We start from the raw sequence: 21,658 nt of genomic DNA on the forward strand, positions 1-21,658 counted from the left end.
TCAAATTATCATTAGCTTGGAGTTGTTTGCGAGAACATTCTGAAGTATTGAATATGCAGAATATTGCAAATGAACAAATTATCCCCTTATAAAAAAAATAAATAGTGATTTACCTCTCTATATTTTTTAAAATACAATAGTTTACCTTCTTATGTTTTTTGAAATGAAGTAATCTACCTCCCAGTATAAGGAGGTAAATTGCTTCATTTTAATAAGTATATGAAGATAAATTGTTATATTTTTTTATAAAAGGATAATACACTTATTTTCAATATCACATGGGGTAAATTATTATTCATCCTTTTTTAATGTGTGGTATTGCAACATCACAAGCTCAAAGCAATAATAAATAATGTGTTCTATTTCTTTCTCTTTATTAGAAAAGAAAAGGAAAAGATGAACATTCTATTAGTCATGGAATACTTATTTCTAACTTTTCTTGGATATACCAATTAAAATTTGAAGCAAAATACCATTGAATAAAATTTAGGGATTTGAAATTTTGAGCACCAATGATTTTAGATAGGAACGTACCCGAGACATAAATTCTTGAACAATTTTTCAGTTGTCTATTGTAAGTTTATTAATCTCAATATTTTGAATATAGGTCTTGACATTTTCATAAAAATGTGTATTTTTGTTGATGATATATATATTAGATGACCATCAAAATATGGCTCTTTTGTTTGAATAGGTGACCAAAAATTAATTGAATTGTCAATTATTCATTAATTTTTATCAAAGTAATATATTAATGAATAAAGTAAGTATCTATCAATAGCTTAAGTGTTTGTTATGCTTACAACTAACAGTGAACGATGTTTCAACGTCACAAACAAATACCTACAAATTAAATGGTTAAACCTATGGTGCCGGGTTGCACATGGGTTGGTAGGTGTGAAACTAACTTTTGATGGTCGATTTGAAATATTCCAAGTCAATGACTTTTCGAGCATTTTGCTTTTATTAAGGAGGACCGCTTTTAATTTCCAAGATAGGCAAAATTACAAAATTAGTCTTGTATGCATGGGGAGTGACAAAATTGGCTCTGTAATTAGAAGACTGCTAATTTTAGTTCTTTATGTTTTAAATTTATAGCAATTTTGGTCTTTCCAGCCAAAAGTGGCAGAAAATTAACAACCTAAATTGAGGTTTAGAGTTTCGGCATCCAAAAGGACATTAATTACAGAGTCAGCGTACTAAATAGATGCTGGCGTGGTAAATAACAGTTAACCACCACCTCCTCACTACTAGTTGCCGAAAATTTTCTCCGATGAGTCTCCAACAATGTGCACCATCACCGAACTCGTTATCCTTCCAGTCCTACAACATGTACTCCAATCAGAATTCAAACGCAGTTTTGCCTTAAAATCTAGATCTATTTCCTCTCTCTCAATTCGCAGACATCCGACCTACCCACTGCTCGAGACCACCACCACCAATAGACTCCCCATCCTCCAGCGAGTCGATTGCAACCAGGCCTATCCATTTTCGTCCACTATCTAGCTAATTCTCTTTGTTTTCATTTCCGTCATTTTTTTGTCGCTCTCTACCACTATTTTTCCATCATATCCCCACCGCTAGCAAGTATCTCGCTTGCAGACCACCACTCATTTTTCACCTCCACTCTATTCAGTTTCCATCAACGGCACCATCCACGATATGGCCTCCCATCAATTGACTTCTCGTGTTTCTTCTTTGTTTGCCACATCTACATCATGTAGGATGCTGACAGTATGCCAAAACCCTAAACCCCTAATTGATTTGTTAATTTCTGACCAAAAGGACAAAAATTGCTACAAATTTAAAAAATTAAAATCATCAGTTCCATAATTTCAGGGCTAATCTTGTCACCCTCGGAACTAAATTTGCAATTTTGCCTTCCGGGATATAAATATACATTACAGTGCACATCATCCTTGTCAATGGCATTGATGGGTAGAGAGGCATATATAGACACAATACTTTGACGTCAATTGAACTTGGAGCATATCTTTCTGATCTCGCCTTGCGCACCAGTCTTCACCTCAATGCTACTCATTTTGATCATAGCTTTCCGAAACTCAAAATCAAACCGAAACCCAAGCAAGCCTCTTACATTTCCGGCATATTTATCAACAATCCGACTTGTGGAGGAGTCGCCCCAAAGCCTCTGGTCCGACTCAAGAATGCCATTTCCATCCCTCACATTCTTGAAGAAGCTTACGTCGAACTTCAACGGGCTGTCTTTGTCGAGATCAACCCTTTTTGAACCGTCACGATCTTTAGGACAGAGGGATTGTAACTGGGATAGAAATGCTTGGTTTATGCTTGGATCCGCATTTCCAGTTGCAGTGAAGTTGTAGAGACGATATCGAAAGAAAAGACAGTCTGTCTGGCCTATGGTATGTGCTCCTGCGTATATGTCCCATTATTTTACAACAAAACATATTTTAGTCCCACAAATTCAAAAAAATTATAATTTACGGATCGTTAACTATTTTTGTTAAATTGCAACTTAAAGAACGCATGTGTATTACACGTACTCCTTCCGTTAACAATTTAACAGAAATGGTTAAGGATCTGTAAATTCTAAATTTTTTGAATTTGTGAGACTAAATCTGTTACGTCGTAGAACCAAAATAAAAATAAGATAAATTATGGGACGTAACTTGTAATTTTCCTAACATGGACCATAGTTAATTTCTATTATACTTGCGAAAGTAACTAAAGTAATTTTGTTTACCAACTAGGGTGACAAGATCATGGTCATTAAGGCCTTTAGCAGCAAATTTCTGCCTCTGGATGGCAACGGAGTCCAAAGGGCTAGGTAAGGTGGAGGCTTCAGAAGACGAAGAAATCCGACCATCTCTTCTGCCGATAGGCACTCCCCAACTTGGACCGCCGCTCTGGAGGCATACAAGTATCAAATGAAAGAATCAGTATGGCCCGAACGTAACGGAAGCATGAAAATAAGCATAAGAACTCAAACCACCGTATACAAATATACGTTACACAGGTACATAACACATACGAATCATGGAAAACAACTGGTCAAATACCAAATCGACAGCATCCCGAGCAGCCAGCGCCAGTATGTCAGCACACGAGACGACACCAACGCACGTCGCCTCAAGCTGCGATTTCGCATCATCAATCACTTGGAACCCTCTTAGTCCGAGATTAGACAGTGCTTTTCTTTCAGCCGAAGCTGTGTCTATCAAAACCGAGCCATCGCAGCCCTGTGCATGAAGTAGAGATCAAACCATTCGTTATTTATAGATCAAAAGGTAGAAGGAGCTAACATTTCAAGAAAGTCTTTGTTTGATTGAAATTTTACTTGAACAAAACAATCATGAAAATGGAGCCTAAGCAAGGCAGCAGCCAGTGTGGGTCTTTGTTGAAATGGGCTTCTACTGTTGATCGTACGATGGACTCTGCATTTGGACATGAAGAAGACTAGAAACCTGTCTTAAGTGCTCCCTGCCCTAAGGAAGGAAATGTCATCAAATTCATGACCACTAGAGAAAATAAGATTTGAGCTTCCATTGCTAGAGATGTGAGTTAAGTGTTACGGATTCTGGCCAATGTTATATATATGAAGTTCACGGAAAATTTTTGTCGAGATCAGATTTGATACACTTATTTTGTGATTGGTCTTTTTTCTTAAAATATATATCAATCACACAATAAATATATTGTACTTATCGTACAATTGATTTATATTTAGCCAAAGTAAAGTCCGATGCTCGAACTTTTTTTAAAGATTAGATATGTTGTTTGCACAATTATCGAGTAATTGGGATTAACTTAGTGGAGCATAGACGTGTGGGACATTAGTGGTCATTGCTTTGCTTTGTATTGCTTTTTGTGCATGGGATTAGTGGTGCATTTTGTAGCTTATCCGTACTCTTTTACTACTTTTGTATATTTTTACCGGCCGTTGATTCTTACGTGCATATAATAAATAATTTCTTATAATTTAAAATATATTATAGAAATAAGATATAATTATATAAACCAAACACATCACATTTTAAAAATAAAGAAATAAAACACAAGCAATGTAAGGATATTATCAACATAATAAAAAAAATTAATATTGTGGTGTCACAAATCATTATTTTTAATAAAAAATATATTTGTTTTTTATATTAGTACACATTATTCGATTTTTAAAAAAATAACAATCATGTTTTTCAAAAATATAATTAACCGTGTACACACTTCTTTATTTCCTTTCTAACTGTTTTTATCTTTTACCTTTTTGGAACAATTTGCCTTTGCATCAAATATTTCTCACGATTCGCGTTTGCTTTTTGTTTCATTCGAATTTGTTCAATTACTTTGCTTTTTTTTAAAGAAAAAGAAAGAGAAAAAAGACAACTTAGGGGCAATAATTGTATGAATTTAATTACTAGTGAATTATTGATTTATAAACCTCTTTCGGTTAGTTTTGTGAAAAAAATAATATTGCATTTTTGTTTGGCGGAAGTGTAAGATAATGTAAGTCATGTGCATTTTAATATTTAAATTATACAACTTGTAATGGCCCTTCATATTCCTTGGTTAATGCTCAAGTTAGTGGATATCTTATGGTCATAAATTTGTATGGTTTTTTCTTTAACATCCCCTTCCCACTACATCACCATATTCATGCCTATTTTTTAATATTGAAAAGGATTTTGAGGAGTGTGAGAGCTATAGTAAAGTCAAGATCATGAAAAGCTACATTCAAGTGTAAAACAGCTTGGAGGCGCTGAAAGTCCGAATCAGGGATTTGAGCGGTGGAGAAAGAGATGGAAATGAAAGTACTAAATGATACAGTATATAATTAAGATTGATGTTTTTTGTATTCCAACTAAGAAGAGGTCCCGAAAATTAGGGAAAGAAGAGGAATGTTTGTGCAAATTTGTTCTCTGTTTATTTCCTATCTTCAGCCCTCCATTTTAACAAACAGTTGTTATTGGACGAGTACTAATTTATCTATCAAAGCAATTCTATTCCATTACATATCAAGTGAAGCGAATTGGTATATTTCTTTTTTTTGGCCTAACACAATATTTCCTTCCTATCATTCCTATCAATATTTCAGCTTTAAACTTGAATATATTCCTATCATTCCTATCGATATTTTAGTGTAAAACTTGAAAATAAACATACATACATGTTTCCTCTTCACATACATTTGGTTCCCAAGAAAGCAATTCATTGAGAGGGGGAAGTCCGAATCCAGAAAGAAATTAGTTCAAATATATCTAATTCAACAATTTCAGCTCTAATTTGTATTACACAAACTATCATTAATGCCCTTAATCAATATTTTCTTTTTTCTTTTTTTTTTTTTTGATCAAATCGTTTTTCCCCTTCCTTCTCACGCCCACTCCACCAAACCAAGTCAAATACCACCCGCCCGCCGGCCCTTGCCACTGCCTAATACCTACTCACAGCCAGGCGACACCTCTGGCCACTCACCCACCATCAACAAACCAGCTTCACCTACAATTCCTCAACTCAGCCATATTTCTTATCTTTCTCCTTCCAGTGTCGTGCTTCTTCCCCATCTCTGGTGATCAGAGAAGGTAAGAAAATAGCTCAGAGGAGAGTTTGACATGGGGAGGAGGGGGAAGATAGAATATGAGCCATATTGCTAAGGCGCCTCAAGTACACGAGACAATCAAGTTAAGATGGGCTGCCAGGGCAATGACATGATTTAAAGAGCTTTGTGCTGCCTTTTGCAGTAGCCACAGATCTTCCATTATCATAGGCCAATTTGGAAATCAAACGGTCATTGACCTATATATGTTCCTACATGACGAATCTCACCACACCAAAAGACATGAAGCCGAAAGCCAACCGACACGGTTGACAGTTTACATGTTGGGGGTTGAGGAATTGGGGAGACATTTAAAGATACCGTGTAACAGAAGCAAATGTAACTTCAAAAACGGTAATGTTCTTGTTTTGCAACATCAAGTGTGAGAATATGTTCTACCCTTTGACACTTGTTCACCTTTGACTTTATCCTTTCTGAGAAGGAGAAAGAAGGTATGGATCTGATAAAAGGAGGACCAATATGGTAAAAATTGATTCACAAACACATATTTTTCAATTGTAATTTTCTGCATATGTAAGCTTAACAACAAGAAGGTACGTCTTGAATAAAAGGAAAGAAAAACAAGAGGGGACTAATAGGTAACGTTACAATGGCAGAAACTTCCAACATTATGTCAAGCTCTCCCATTTGTCAGTATCCCATCACTTATGCCTCCACCATCATTTCCCAGCTCAATCATGGTAGAATCTACCAGCCACTGCAACAAAAAAGTTTTAGTATCTAATTATATAACCCTCTGAAGGGTTAGGAGGTTATATAAGAGGTATACTTATGATCCTTCTTATATCTTTTTCCTTGAACAAATTCCAACAAGAACTGAAATTTGTTTCTCTGAAGAACAACATAGTTTCATCAAAAGACATCCAAGTAGAGGTTGCTTCTTTTAAATTTATAATGCTCTAATATCATAATGATCAAATAGAACGATTTAACACATTCTTCAGCCACTCCCTATCCACCCCACTGCACATCTCCACACATTACACAGAACTGAGCCACAGGAGGTGCATTTCCAGATAGCAAAACCACTCTCTCACTTTCTCACCCCTACTCTGACCTCCTAAGCTAGACACCTTTTTCCACAATTCTGAAGTCACATACAACTGTCCCAAACTTTTCTAGCAATTGCTTCCTCTCTGCATTTAACATCTTATTCAAGTTTTCCTACAATTTTCTGGAAGCATATTTTTGTCATTTCCATCCAGGAATCCTGCATCAGCTGCTAAAAGCCCCACGCTAACAGTCACAATGGAGACGGTTCTCATCTCTAGGCATTTCTTTTGCAGGGTTGGTGAAACAATTGCAACTTAAAATTTTCACATCTCAAACTTTTATTTGGTTAAGTATTCAACAATATATTTTCATATAAGAATTATGTAATTGATGAAAAAGGAGAGGAACAACTTCTTTTGCTCTTCTAACAGTAACATGTAGTGAAAAAAGTTTAATCATAAAACGGTAGGCCCATAGTTGTTAAAGGCGCATGATGCGAAGGTGCTTTGGAGCCATGGCACAAAAAAGGGTCCAAAGCCATGCCACCCAGAGCAAGGTGCGTATTTGCATAAATAATTTATATTTTATACCATTAATATTTTTACCAAAATCAGCATGTTCAAGATTAGGTTTTAATTTGATAGCCAAAAGGTTAAAGAAAAAAGCAAATTTCTTAATGTTCAGCCTTTAAGCCCAGCATTTTAAGGCTTGGCTTCATCCAGGTGCGCCTGGCACCAGAAAAAAAGCAACCTGGTGCGTGCCAGGTGAAAGCACCGCGCCATTTTTTGAAAATGGCGCAGGGCTCTCGCCTTTTGCACCATGTGGCATAGTGCACCATTTATAACTATGGGTAAGCACTTAGAAAGAACTATATAGTAGTATATATCAGAGACTAAAAACCAGCTTAGAATTGCCTACAGAAACAGGTAGACAGTAAATGAAAACACAGATTCTTGAACAGGCTAACCTGGAGTTCTTGTTCCGATTTTTTGGATCTCTCATCATAGTCTCTTATTTGCAGATAACATTTATGTAACTGCACAGGTCACAACATTCGGAGTGAACAATTGCCAAATTTAAGGATTTCTACTTTGAAAGGTGATAGTAACATATAATACAGTACCTTGGCTAATTGTATGTGTCGATGAGAAGTAAGCTTTTTAGCTGAGATTAATGAATCCTCCAATTTCTAAGATCACAAAATTATTCTTAGAGAAGGAAAGCAGAAATAACAATGCAGATGGACACTATATTAGAAAACTCTCAATATGCAATCTTATCCGTGAGATGAAATACCTGGTATTTTTCCTGTAATTTAGAAACAACTTCTTGTTTGTCTGCAACCAATTCTTCCATCCGAGATATCTGATCAAGAAGTAAAATATTATTTTCTATAACCATCTGGACTGTGACTAAAGGTTCCCAAACAACAGGAATAGATGACCCACCAACCAGTCAGAATTTTCTTTTGATGAAGTTCCCTATTACCATAGATACCAATAAGTAGACACAAAAAATTGCCTCCCAGAAATTAATGCCTCCTACAACTATATATTAGAGGTAACAAAGTTCATCCTTCCTTCATAATTTCACAGGTAACATGAAAATGCATGGTAATGTTATGTATGCATTGATGGTGTTTCTGAGTAAAGCAAAGGTTGATAGTATTTAGAAAGGAAAGGAATATTTAGAAGTTTGTTTTCTGTAACTCCAAGCAACTAATACTGAAATTCGTGACATTAGTATGACGTTCTAATCGTGAATATGCTTTCATCTTTCTTCCTTATGAGTAAAAAGGCAGGGAGGAGTGAGAAATCATTCTCCAGCATAACCATAAGAATTCCGCATACTGCTGAATGTTGTAGCAACAAGCACGGGAGGTTACTTGGTCAAATTTGTGGACCAAGCCATCAATGTCACCAAGTCCACCTATCCCACACCCCTGACCACACTGCACATGCCATCCCCCACAGGCGCTACTGCAACACCTGTATTCCAACAATCCCTCTTTGTTTCTCCTTCTGTCTATGGCTTAAAACTACCTTCACCCATGCCACCCCCTCTGTCTTTGTTCCACAAATAGCACTGTCACCACAGAACAGCTTCTCAAGCTTATCCATTCCCCTCTGCTCTTGCTGCAATCAATGTCCTCTGCCAAACAACTACATAATCCCTCCACCATAACAAGACAAGTTTGACATTGAAAAATGTCTAGGACAAAGATATATGAAAGTCAAAGGGAATACATTTTTCCTTTTTCATTATTTCCTTTGCCTAAATAGACGAGTCATAGAGAATGTAGAGGAGCAACAAATTAACTCATGACTCCAAGAAAATTTATATCCTGCAGGGTGCAGACTGCTGTCAAGTTTCCAAAACGCACCACATAATTATAGAGGTATCTTCTCAAATATTAATCAAGTATACTGTATTCGAGCATTCTATCCCAGAGGTGTCAATAATTTAACAAGAAAAACTTTTAAAATTTAAAACGGATATTTAGTGAATCTGGTCTCAGTTTTCTTATTAGAATAGTAAAGACATTGGGTCAGAATCCAAGGCGAGACTGGGAAAGGAGGGTCACAGCAACCCAGTCTGAAAAACCTGTCTGCGTTTAGGCGAAACCTGAGTTTACAGGGTGAAATCTTTCACATCTTCCATTAGTCTACATTCAAACAAACTCTCCTAACTTTTAGAGCCTGAGCTACAGCACAGCCTGAAGCATGCTACAGCATATTGTTTAGTTTTGACTCCAAAAATAAAATGCCTACCTCTTTACGAAGTTCTTCAAGCTTTTGACTTGAAACTGCTAATTTGCTTTCACCCTGTTGATGCAGACAAGAAAAAAGTTTTGTAGTCAAACAGAGGTACACATATACATCTAAGAAAAAACAAGAGAGCTACCTGATCCTGGTCATCATTGAATGACTCCAACGAAAGCTCTCTGCTCCCACCTTCGTCAAATCTGGACCTGCTCAGGCATATACAGCTCTTCGCAATTAAATAAACAAGAAAGCATAACTAAATGCAGCAACTACAAGTTGAAGTTATAGAACTAACTCCACAAGTATTGTCAACAAGAGTAGCTACACCATAGCTGGTCACCGTTACTACCAAATTACACTGCTGATATAATCAATCCTCCAACTAGTAAAGCAAGTCGGGCGACTCAGGCGTTATATGCATCAAGGTCACAGATAAACAATGACAACTCAAAACCTAACATTAGGTGATATCTAAAACATCTTCAGGGCTTAAGTAATTTGTATGGTATTACTGGGAGTAACAATTTACTTTCACACTAAGAACCTTGAATGTAATGGGAATCATATAAACCCACCAACTGTCAGCAAAATGATTCTCCTACGCAACAAAAATGACAGAAAAACAGGGTTGAAGATATTATCAGCACGACCATACCATCTCAACCTAGGTGTAGGGTCAGGTGCCCAAAACATGTAATGTCTGCTGTAATTCAGCTAGACAAAAATACTCTGGGATGGGTTTTCCATATTAGCTAAGCCAATGACCTAAAGATTAGAGATCCAATCTAGACAAGCATATTTCAGTTTTTAATTTACTTTACGTGGTGCACAGAGAGAATCAAAGAATCTAATCAGCACATTGCACAACTAAGAGAAAGAAAAAGAACAAGAAAGAAAGAAAAAGGTGAACATAAATTAGCAATTAATCTTCCTTGGTACTCAGCACGTAACACAAGAAAAATTAAACTGTAACAGTAATCACTGTCTTCCGTTATCATTTTCTCATTGTCAATACACTCTTGCAGCTCTGGGCTCCTGACATTCTCCAAAAATGCTAACCAAGTACAACGGTGGGGAAGGCGCAGCAATCTTCATATCACGGTGCTGACATTTTGACAGGATTCCTTTCTGGTATCCCGCCAGATGATTAGACATCATCCTCCCTCCCCCCCCCCCCCTTTTTTTCTATAGATGAGACTGTGAACAAGTGCTTTTACCAATAAACATTACAAAAACAAAAAACTCAGTTGCTATTTTCTTTCATCTCACATCAGCGGATTTTGCTCGAAGGCATTTAGATAAATACAAGTGTGACTTGATGGCTTTTGCATCTTTGATCTTTGACATTTGACAACAATACAAAAGGGTGCAAGTGTTCAGTTGATGGCTTTTGCATCTTTGACATTTGCAACAATATAAAGAGTGTTGTCTTCAAGAACTTTGGTGGTGCATTGACACAAGCCCTCTAAATTAGAGATACATCGACTGTCTATGTCCATAACTAAGCAATTTGCACTAGAAATCACTGCTGAATACAAATACACAGAAACAAAACAGCTTGATCAACTTTCTTTAGAGGGAAGAGCAGAAAAAGAAGATGTAGATAACTTCATGCCAGAAATTTTTGCAACACTAGCAATATTATTCATTACTAGCATCTTGTGAAGATTCCAGAACAGCCATAGGATATCATGAATTAAATAGAAATTTCCTGCAGTGCTTAACATCAGTAATAAGTATAAAGCCCAGGGTAATACCTATTCAGTAAGTGGAGCTGTTGATGTTTATCCTTATCTCCACTTTTATGATGACTGTTGTTCCTCTGTTGCTCGATTTGTTTATCACTGTCTCTTTCCCATTCACGCTCACGCTTTCTCCCATGCTCCTGCTCAACATCATCCAGATGTCTATTATAATACCGAAACCTATCTGCATCCACGTATCGATCCCTTGTACGATCATGACCACGTCTACGTTCATGACCTCTCTCTCTGTTTTGGTCATGGTCCTGAGGCCTTTCCCAGTGTCCCTCCTGATGGCGTTGCCTATCATAACTATCATCTCTTCCTCGATCTCTACCACTCTCACCATCAATACTCCTCTCCAAGTCATGTCGAGAACTCTCCTGGTTAAAGTTAGGTCTTCCACCCCTAGTTCTCACTTCATTCACCTTAACGACTCGTCCATCAATGGTCTGAATTGAAGCATTATTTTGTCAAATATTTTGAAGTTTCAAAGTTCAAAGTTATACAACAAAATAAAGGAAAGAAATCTATCTCCATAGGAGTGTGAACAAAAACACATGTAAGTATGATACCACTGATCAGGTAGACATAAGACACATAGAGAGAGAGAGAGAGAGAGAGAGAGAGCATTGAGCACCTTGCCATCCATTTCTTTGATGGCTTGCATTGCTGATCTAGGATTAGCAAATGTGACAAATCCATAGCATTTTCCCCCAACCGAACGGTCATTGATTATCTGGGAATCAGATTTAACACCTTTTACTTACTTAATATTCCATGGAATAAAGTTAATACAGAGGTACAGGATGAGACAACTTGCAAAAGATATAAATAAACTCTAGAAAAGTACCAAATAAAGATACCAAAAAAAAGAAATAATGCAACATGTTTACTGCAATAATGGTAATAAAACTGATCCAGACAATAAATGTGCCAGAAAAAGCACAGAGAGAACTTTATCGTTACTAAATTACTTGTGTCTCCGGCCTTCTCATTAAATGCCTAGCTTCTAAGTACATAGGTACAATGGATTTACAATCTTTATTGTTAATCCATGATTTTATGCATTTAAAGAATAACCTATATTGTCATGATTAAGATAAATTCTTCTTACAGTACAGAAGATTTTAATGCAGAATCTTTCTACATTTCCATACAAAGTCTAGTAATGCTTCTAGAATATTAAGGAGTAGGAGAGATAGAGTACTACAAACTGGGATGTCAAGAAAGCCTGACATAATGTAAAATGAGGGTTTCAGATGGACACTCTGAGTGTGAAGTGTCACAAGAGAATTTAGAGGACCAACCAAACTCTGTTTCTTATCATGTAGACCTAGCTATGGTGAATGGGCACCTAGTCAAGTTTCTCTCTACCACATCCACATGAGGACAGGATTAATATAACTCTCCTTTTCCCTTATTCTTGTAGAGAAGTGACTAGGCTGACTGGTGAACAGGGTTAAAGCTGTGTGGGATTTTTATGTAGAAACATCGAAATTAGGCATTTATTATTAGTTTATGTTACCCTATTTGCTGTTATCTTATGAAACTTAAATCTGGCACATCAAGATGCCTGCTAGTCATCTTACAGTCCGTCTTGGCAGTAAAGATTAATTTGATTAAAAGTGGATGTTTGCAATGGGCAAAGCAAAAGATTATAATTAGTGGCCTCAAATATAAGATGCACGCGTGCAACTTTACATAAAATGTTTCAGGGACATCCTCAAAGTAGCAAGTCACAAGCACAAGGACACGACTCTGTTCTATTGATATGCAAATAAATAGCTATCAGCATTAAGTAAACACATATAAAATGCTTAGATGTCATAAATCTTCTGTTTCTAATCTCCAATCTATTTTCTGCCACCATTTGAAATCCCAGAATCTGCTAGATTGGAGGTATAGATCAGGTAAATGTGAGATACATTCAAGAATCATCTGGTTATTATGGAACAATGTCTGTGACTCAATACAGGGTCAACAAATGTGTATTACAAGTTTGGATGACTTCAACAAAGCATTGTTAGGCAAACAGCCCTGGCAACTTTTCAAATAAGTAAATCATGGACATAAAAATCCTCCATATCTGATAATGAGAAGGGAGAACAAAATTTTAAAGATTTATATTACATAGGATGTCTGGAGGAGTGTTAGACCAGCACAAGAAGACATAACAAATTGGTGTATGTCATAAAGGCGAAGTTTGTAACTGACATTTAGTTTCTATATAAGAATCTTAAAGACTCGTACAACACTCTTTTGGCAAATATGATAATACAAAAAGTATAGATTGTGACATCACAAGATTAAACAAAACACAGGTATACCATGAGATCCAACTGGTCAGAGTACTCTGTGATTGGAAGTCAAATAGTGGTTGGTGTGTTGGAAAGCAGGGAGAGAACATGACGCACAGTGGAGAAAGAAAGAAGACTAATAATTGTTTGTTACATCTTACTATCAAGCTCAAAGAAATGTAAGTTGCAGTTTTTAACATGGAAGGAAGCTCGAGGCAGCACCTAAATAGGAGGTAACTTAAGGAGAGCAAATTCTAGGAGATGAGAAAACCACAAATTGGATGCTGGTAGAGTTTAGTAAATAGAGATTTTGAAGTCTGTGGTTGTCTTTTGTAGTCTTCACCGCACAGTGCCACAAGCAGCACAAAGTTGGGAAAGAGAAGAACTAAAGGGCCTTCCAGAGGAAGAGAAGCACATTCAGATGCTAAAAAGGAAACTTAAGCCCATTACTCAATCCACCTTGCTACCAGTATTTTTCACTTCTCTATACATATCCAGAATGCTCCAAACTTGGAATTTTCATCTTTCAAACTCCATAATAGAGCATTAGTTCAGCAGATATTTTATCATAACACATTAGACTTGGTTTAACAACTATCTAACTAGATGCCCATAGATGTATAAACGACTGGATCAATTATATTTTGTTGCTAAGACATTCTAGTCTATAAAATCTACTTGAGCAGCAAATATTATCAAGGGTAGATGGGCATGGAGCAGCTAATTAGGTTTTCGTTAATGTCTCCTTCAAAAACTAGAAACAATCCCCAAATATAAACTCCCTTCTCTTACAACAAATGAACCCACTTTTTCATAAAAACTCTTACCTTATTTCAAGGAACTACTGATTTTTCTTGTTCCACATTTACCTCACAGCCGTAGACTAATAAACACTGCATCGTCATCATTCACATACCCTCTCCCACTTAATAATGAAACCAAAAAATCATTCACATACTTAGGCACACACATGAGTTTGCAAAGTAGCTTGAGTTTACGCAATAAAAATTAGGGATAAGTACCCAAATCAAGTATGGTCAAAGTATAGAAACTACCTTTATTATTTGCAGGATTAGTTGCCACATACAAAATCAGACTCTTCCCTCAATTTTCCAGCCCAAAAATCTGCGGTCATAACCCAAAAGAATGGTATTGGAATCCAATTTTGCACCTAAATTTATAGTCATTAGCTAGACCAACTTTTCAACCAAAATACCCTCCATTCAAGGGGGGTGGTTGTTCATATTACCAAATAACTCAGGGTCTCTATGTAATATTTCGCAAGATTTAAAATTCCAATTTAGACAATCTTCCACTCCAACCCCTATCATTAGCCACCCATCCTCAACTCCCCAACACCAGGTCACCGTGCACCCAATCATCTATCATAATCCTTCCACCAGAAACCTTCCCCTCTATCGTCATTCTACCACCCACCGCATCTCCACATCCAAGCATGACCTTAGTCCCACTCTTAACCCTCTAGCATCTATTCAACCCTCTCACCCAAATACGCAACACCTACGATCCTCAAATTCACCAACCCGAGCTGCCATCCTGCCAACCAACCAGATCCAACCCCTCGACCTCACACCCAAACCCCACACCCCGAATAGTGCCCAAGAGCTCCAGCCCGTTTCTCACCCATTGCTAAAGCTCCTGTATATATGGGTACATGTATGTCCTTAATATACACATATATATTCTTTTAGCTTTTCATTAGTTCTATAATATATATACATATGTATAACATACAGATGTTCTTTTCCTTTTTCTTTCGGCATTGGTTCTCAAATTTATCTTCAAAAAGTAGTTAAATGATAAAATGATCGAGAGATAATTCTATAATATTGTGTCTATTCCAATTTTTCCTTCTTGGGCTAGCTTCCGGGGTTTTAATCTTCATGCAGTATTCCCATTTACTTTTTTCTGCCGGCTACTCCTGAAAAGGAGTGTCATTGTAATTAAGTTAACAATAAGGATGGTTTCTAGTGACCAGAATTGAGGGATTGTGTAGGTAATTATCCCATAAAGATATTTGTGGATGGTGTTTTCCCGAGTCTCAGATTCACTATCATCCCAGAGTCCATGAACTATCCAGCTTCCAGGTCACCTGGAAAATATTTTTGCTACTGACTTGCTCATTAAACCCAAGAAACTATTATACCTACTAAGGATACATATTACCGTAGCTTCAATGAGAGAATAAACTTCCACAAGGTACAAATGAGAATTCGTAGACAGAAACATGGGATTAGATTTCATAAAAGAACAAAAAAGAAAAAAGAAACGAAGAGAAAGCACAATTTAGATTTCAGGTAAAAAAAACAAAAGAATAGAGAAATAAAAAACCAGAAGCAAAGTTGAGAGGCGTAGTCTCCGTAGTCTCAAATCTTCAAACTCAATAAGGCATTAAATTAACAACTTGGAATTGGAAGGCATGAAACCATGAACCCCACAAAATACACATCCATGTGTGTAAGCCGAAGAGAAATAGGTGAAAATCAGAGGAGAAGAAACCTTGACGGCAAGAACAGCGCCGTATATGTCGAATACTCTGCGAAGGTTCTCCTCGGTGATGTCGTACGGGAGGCCGCCCACGTATATGGAGCTGTTGTCGTCGATTGTCATTGTCTCCTCTCACCAAAGCAAGAATTACACGACAGTTGCGCCCAATTTATTACTAGTGATATAGTCTCAATTAACGCCCCTCTTCTTTTCGTATTTTATTTTTCAACCCCCACACTATTTCCTAGCATACAGAATGACACCATATAGAAATCACGTCTAAGGGTGGCAGTGGGAGTTAGGGGCGAGTTGGGTTGGACCCAAGACTAGTCCCGCCAACTCTGGCAAGGACCAGGTACAAAACTCGCAAGGGACGGTTTGACCAAGTTAGTTGCTCCTTTTTCTGTTTAATGTTATATATTGTAATAAGATATGAAGTAATTGATCTCTTAATTTATCTATCTATTTATTTAGCAATTGTTGTATCGTCTGCATTCAGAAAAAAAAAATAGAGAAATTGACAACCAAATAAATTCAAATGCACTTTTGTAAGATAAGTTAGAGGATTCTACTGCAGTATTATTTCGTGCTGCAGCTAATTATGTTACACAGAACTCTAAAACATTTGTACATTTAAAAAAAACTCCAACTTTGTAACAGGTATGAAGAATCCCCAATATGACAATAACGCAATATTTCAACTTATAAATGAAACAACAGCAGTAACATAGGTAATCCAACCAAGTTGCTAACATCACCAACTACTAAGAAATTGGTTATATATAATTGGTACAAGACTGCATCTCGGAATGAGTATGCAAGAACTCGAGACCTGCCCCAACTCCGAGCAAGTCCTATTTTTAAGACTTGCTACCCAACACGGGGTTCGAGTCGGGGACTTGGATGGACTCCAAGCCTAATCGCATTAGGATATAAATCAAGTGATCTATCTAATAGATGAATCAAATTCACAAATTTCAAGAGCATGTCTAAGTACTTCAAAGACATGTTTGATACATTCTAAGGTCCCGTCAAAATTATTTTTTTACGCAACGTAATATTCTTTGGCAATATATATGGATGCATTCAAAAAATGCACGGGTCCAATGGATTTGGGTTATGCTCAAAGCTTAGGCCAAAGCGAATGCAAATCCTGAAGGGATGACCTGCAAAAAAGGCGTTAGCACTCTGACATCTAAATTAGTATCAGATTTAGGAGAAAAATAATCGTACAAAATAAAATGTAATGAGAAATCGTGATAGAGTAAGCAATTTCATGAGAGAAATCGTGCTAAGAGTGCAATTCGATTGCTAAAGCAAGAATAGAGAGTGGTTTTTCAAATTCTAGAGGGTGTCCCTGTAGAGGGATTGAATATGTCCTTGTTAGTGGATTGAAGGTGTCCCTGTTGGGGGACTGAAGACGTCCCTGTTGGAGGATTGAAGCTATCCCTAGTGGGGCTTGAAGGTGTCCTCTTGAGAGGTGCTAAAATGAAATACTGAAATAAAAATAAGAATTTTGAAGTAAAATATGGCAAAAGTATGAGTTAAGAGTTGCAGCAAAATAGTAAGATAATTTTCAGCTTCTTGAAGTTTTGTCTGTTGGAGGGTTGTTGCCTGTATTTATAGAGAAAGAATCCCTCTTCATAGTGACTCTGTTTGTGAGCTGCATTTCCGAAAAATAAGGCAAAAATATGAGAATAAGGCACGATCTTATCTCTTCTTGGACTTGAGCAACACGTCTTTAGTTGCGGGATGACTCCTTTTACATGAGGACTCCTACTTTTGCAAGGAGTCCAGCTTTTTGGGAGCGCTTCTCTTTTCCTAGGCTGGGCTTGAAAGGTGGGTTTGAAGTTCGATATGCCTTGTACCAGGCCGAATTGGGCTTCCCTTTTGGACTGAGCCTAGTGTACTGGGCTTCCCTCTTGGGTTGAGTCTAGTGTACTGGACTTTTCGTCTCTTTCTTCTTTTTAGGTCATTTGGGCCTCTTTAAGCCAATCTATTTCTATGCACATTATATATATATCCTAAAAATTATATACAATGAATTCTAACATAAAATAAAAAATTTCTAAAACTATTGGAAAATAAGTAAACAGCATCTAAAATTTTCTTCTCTCTTTAAAATACTTTATACTATTTTTATATAAATCTATTTGTACTACATATATGTGTTGCTAAATACATACATATTCATATACTAGTTGGATATGACACATTCAATGCATATGCTAATAATACTTAAGTAAGTATTATTTAATTAAAAAAATTATAGGAATAATAATAATATAAAAATAATTATGATAAAAAAATAAATATTTTAAAAAACATTTTTAGGAGAAAGAGAAAAAAGTATTGATAAAAATAACTAACTATTTGAACAAAAAATAATTTTTACCATTTATAGACAGCGGGGAAAATGTGAAAATTAGTGGACGGAAAAAAAAAAAAAACAGACTAAAAATAAGGGAGACGTCAAAGAGGTGTTTTCCCGTAATATATAGTAAGTATATAGATAAACAACTAAAATAACTACTATTTACTGTTAATTATCAAATTTTGTCTACTTTCCATGATGCGCTATAAATAGTAAATTTTGGTGGTGCTAGCTAACATGCGTATACAACTATTGAAATGATGTTAAAACTATATTATATATGTGGTCTGATTAATCATCAAATAATAATAAGAAATAATTAGCTTTTATTAAAACTTAAAACACCATAAAGGAAAGTTCACCATACTAATTTAAAATTAGAATCACATTAATTCAAGAGTGAATGGAGTAGGATACATCACATTTAGACAGAGGTCGGTAAAAATAAATATTAAGTAAATTAATATTAAATTAGATAAAAGATAATATATTAAAATGAAGCTTATAATTATAACAATTATTTCAAGCATTCAAACATAAACATAATGTTTGGTTCCAAATTTGCTTCATCTCTGAGATGGGCCAAAATATGGACAATATTTGTCTTGATTTGTTTTGGAAGTTTTAATAGTGTTTTGAAATGTTTTGAAACAGTATCTCATTTGTTTTTTGTCAAAATAAGTCTATATTAGTTATAGGTCCTACAACTAAAAAAATTATATACATACTCATACATATATATAAATATATATAAAAGAGACATGATTTGACAATAAATAGTAGTTTTTATCTCCTAGTAAACAACATCAAACATACCATACTTATTTTATATTATCTCCAAAAATAAATCCAAACATACACACTATCTCTAACGCATACTTATTTATCTTTGTTGTTCTCTCTATATTTCCACAAAACACATCAAAACAAGTTAAAAATAAAACCAAACATTGTGAAACAAACTCACTGGCTCTCAACTCAAATAGAGCAGTAATATTTGGTTAAAATAGTTGTTGATTTTTTTGGCCTAAGACCAATTTTTCTCGATAGGCCCAACCCACCACCTGATGTCCCAAAAGCCCGACCCACGACCTACCAACCTGACCCGACCTGACCCAGTCTCATTTAAAACCCCCAAATTGTTTCTTTCCTCCTTCATTGTATCAAGGCAGCAAAAAAAAAAGGTCCTCTCTCTCTCTCTCTCAAAATCGCGGCCGACTCTCTCTATCTCTCTTCTCTTGTTCTTTATTTTCTACCATTTTCAATGCTTTGGAAACACTCACCACCCAAATCTTCATCACTTTCCTTTTGGACCGAAAATGTGAGAGCCAAGAATGAGAAATTGACGAAGGAAATCGAGAACTTCTGATAAGTGGATCTGTGCCTTAGTGGCCATGGTTTCTTGGTGCAACTGGTGGTGGGTTATCGGCAATGAGGCTGTGTGCTTTGCCTTCCCGATCTAGCTCCCTGAGCTTTGATTATGTTATGGTCCTTTTGTGTTTCCACTTTAATTTTATATTACTGTTGATATAACTCTAATTGTTGTTATAGTTGAATGTGGTTGTATAATGTTCAGACTCATCACTTTGGAATGAAATCCCAACAATAATAATTTCATAATTATACCACGACACAATAAAATATCGACATATATATACATTGTTTGTTGTTGATCTTTTGTTATCGATGATATTTGATTCTGGTATAGAAATATTGACGACAGCTGGTATAGAATCTAGAGCATTTTGTAATTACATCCACCTTCAGAATAGATACTTCACCTTATTTTACATATGCATTAATTCATGTAATTACAATATTGTTATATTCATGTATCTTATTAACGCATACGTAAAATAAGATGAATTATCTTTTATAATTTTACTATTAATAATATTGTAAACTGCAATATTCACAACAGATAATTCACCTTATTTTATCGGGTAAATAGCAATTTATTCCCTTGTGATATTGAGAATGAGTACATTATCTCCCTATGAAAAAAATATGGCAATTTAACCCCTAATACTTTTTAGAATGAAGCAATTACCTCTTTATACAAGGAGGTAAATTGCTTCATTTTAAAAATTATAGGGGGGGAGGGGGTAAATTGTTGCATTTTAAAAAATATAGAGAGATAAATTACTATTTATTTTTTCATACGGAGATAATTTGCTTATTTACAATATCAAAAAGAAACTGCTTACATTTTTTCTTTATTTTATCTATGCATTAATTATAGAGGACAGTCTTAATTCTCAGTCAACAATATAGCATTAACACACATTAAGAATAATGGCAGTTTTGGGGTTCAGAAAAGTGGTTTGAGGTTTAGAGGGGTGGGATGGTAGGAAGTTAGTAAATTAATTAACTAACAAATAAATAAATTAAAAAATTAAATTAAATATTAAAAATGACAGACAAAACAATAGGAGACATCAAAAGAGGAGCTCTCCCATAATAAAAAGGTATAGATATATATATGTATGGGAAAATGTAACTTCTTCCTGTGATGTAGGGTATGTCTGCAACACACCTTTTTTAAAAAATTAGCAAAATACCCTCTGTCTTTTAGAATGGAGCAAGAAAACCCCTTATAAGGGTTGTTTTTTTATGATTTTTATGAATGAAATATTATTTTATATATAAGTATATACAATATATTATATATCATATATAATATAAGTAATATATATTTACTTAAAAATAATATATTATTATTATCATATATATATATAATTATACGTAATATCATATTTATTGATGTGGCTCAACTAGGGGCGATAGACAAGTCAAGCCTGCTCAAGAAGCTCTATTTGGAGCTCAACTCGAGCTTGAGCTTAAAGTATTTTGTTTGGCGCTTTTTATTTTTTTATTTTATATTTTAAATATTTTATATATTTAACTGTATAGTCAATATTATATCAACTTTATATTCAAAATTAATTATATATCATAATTATTAAGTAATATCACATATTTTAAATTTAGCTAATGATAAAACATGATTTTTTTTATTTATATATTTGATCTCTATACAAAAATAAGGTTAATCAACACGTTAGTAAATTTATTATTTATTACTATATATTTTTTATATTAATTATTGATTTTTAAATTATCTAATAGTTTAAGAAAATTAGAAATACATTTTTCTTAAAAATAATTTGAACTTGTCAATTTATGATAATAAATAAATGCTCTAATATAAATTTTATTTTAATTATAAATAAAAATATTAAAAAGCTCAAGCCGAGCTCGAAAACTTCTAATAAAAGCAAATGGTGGTGGAAGAGAGAGAGAGGAAGGAAGAAAGATACGCAGCGGGTGGTGGAAGACAAAGAGAGAACGGGTAAGTAGGGGCGAGTATTTTGTAACGA

General features: G+C 35.3%; 1 protein-coding gene and 1 pseudogene across 2 annotated transcripts; both read right to left on the bottom strand.

The window, feature by feature from the left end:
- Positions 1 to 1,101: 1,101 nt before the first annotated feature.
- LOC105162172 (peroxidase 25-like) lies at positions 1,102 to 3,543 on the bottom strand (annotated as a pseudogene). The gene is made up of 4 exons (XR_016065446.1): positions 3,320 to 3,543; positions 3,042 to 3,221; positions 2,726 to 2,888; positions 1,102 to 2,394 (listed from the first exon to the last, which is right to left on the bottom strand). The product of XR_016065446.1 is annotated as a peroxidase 25-like (transcript).
- Positions 3,544 to 6,036: 2,493 nt separating this feature from the next.
- LOC105162091 (RNA-binding (RRM/RBD/RNP motifs) family protein) lies at positions 6,037 to 16,091 on the bottom strand. The gene is made up of 9 exons (XM_011080017.3): positions 15,917 to 16,091; positions 11,737 to 11,835; positions 11,112 to 11,548; positions 9,494 to 9,560; positions 9,361 to 9,414; positions 7,886 to 7,954; positions 7,713 to 7,778; positions 7,557 to 7,625; positions 6,037 to 6,293 (listed from the first exon to the last, which is right to left on the bottom strand). The coding sequence occupies exons 1-9, from the start codon at positions 16,025 to 16,027 to the stop codon at positions 6,210 to 6,212; spliced, it is 1,056 nt and encodes a 351-aa protein (XP_011078319.1). The 5' UTR covers positions 16,028 to 16,091; the 3' UTR covers positions 6,037 to 6,209.
- Positions 16,092 to 21,658: the final 5,567 nt, after the last annotated feature.

The sequence above is a fragment of the Sesamum indicum genome, linkage group LG5 (assembly GCF_026168435.1).
Source record: "Sesamum indicum cultivar Baizhima isolate 11 linkage group LG5, ASM2616843v1, whole genome shotgun sequence".
Taxonomy (NCBI): domain Eukaryota; kingdom Viridiplantae; phylum Streptophyta; class Magnoliopsida; order Lamiales; family Pedaliaceae; genus Sesamum; species Sesamum indicum.

Coding starts and splice junctions, on each gene's coding strand:
- LOC105162091 (XM_011080017.3), bottom strand. CDS start 16,027: ATGACAATCGACGACAACAGCTCCATATACGTGGGCGGCCTCCCGTAC. Junction 7,779..7,885: donor AATTACAGGAAAAATACCAG/GTATTTCATCTC, acceptor TTGTGATCTTAG/AAATTGGAGGATTCATTAAT. Junction 6,294..7,556: donor AATCGGAACAAGAACTCCAG/GTTAGCCTGTTC, acceptor TTTTTGTTGCAG/TGGCTGGTAGATTCTACCAT.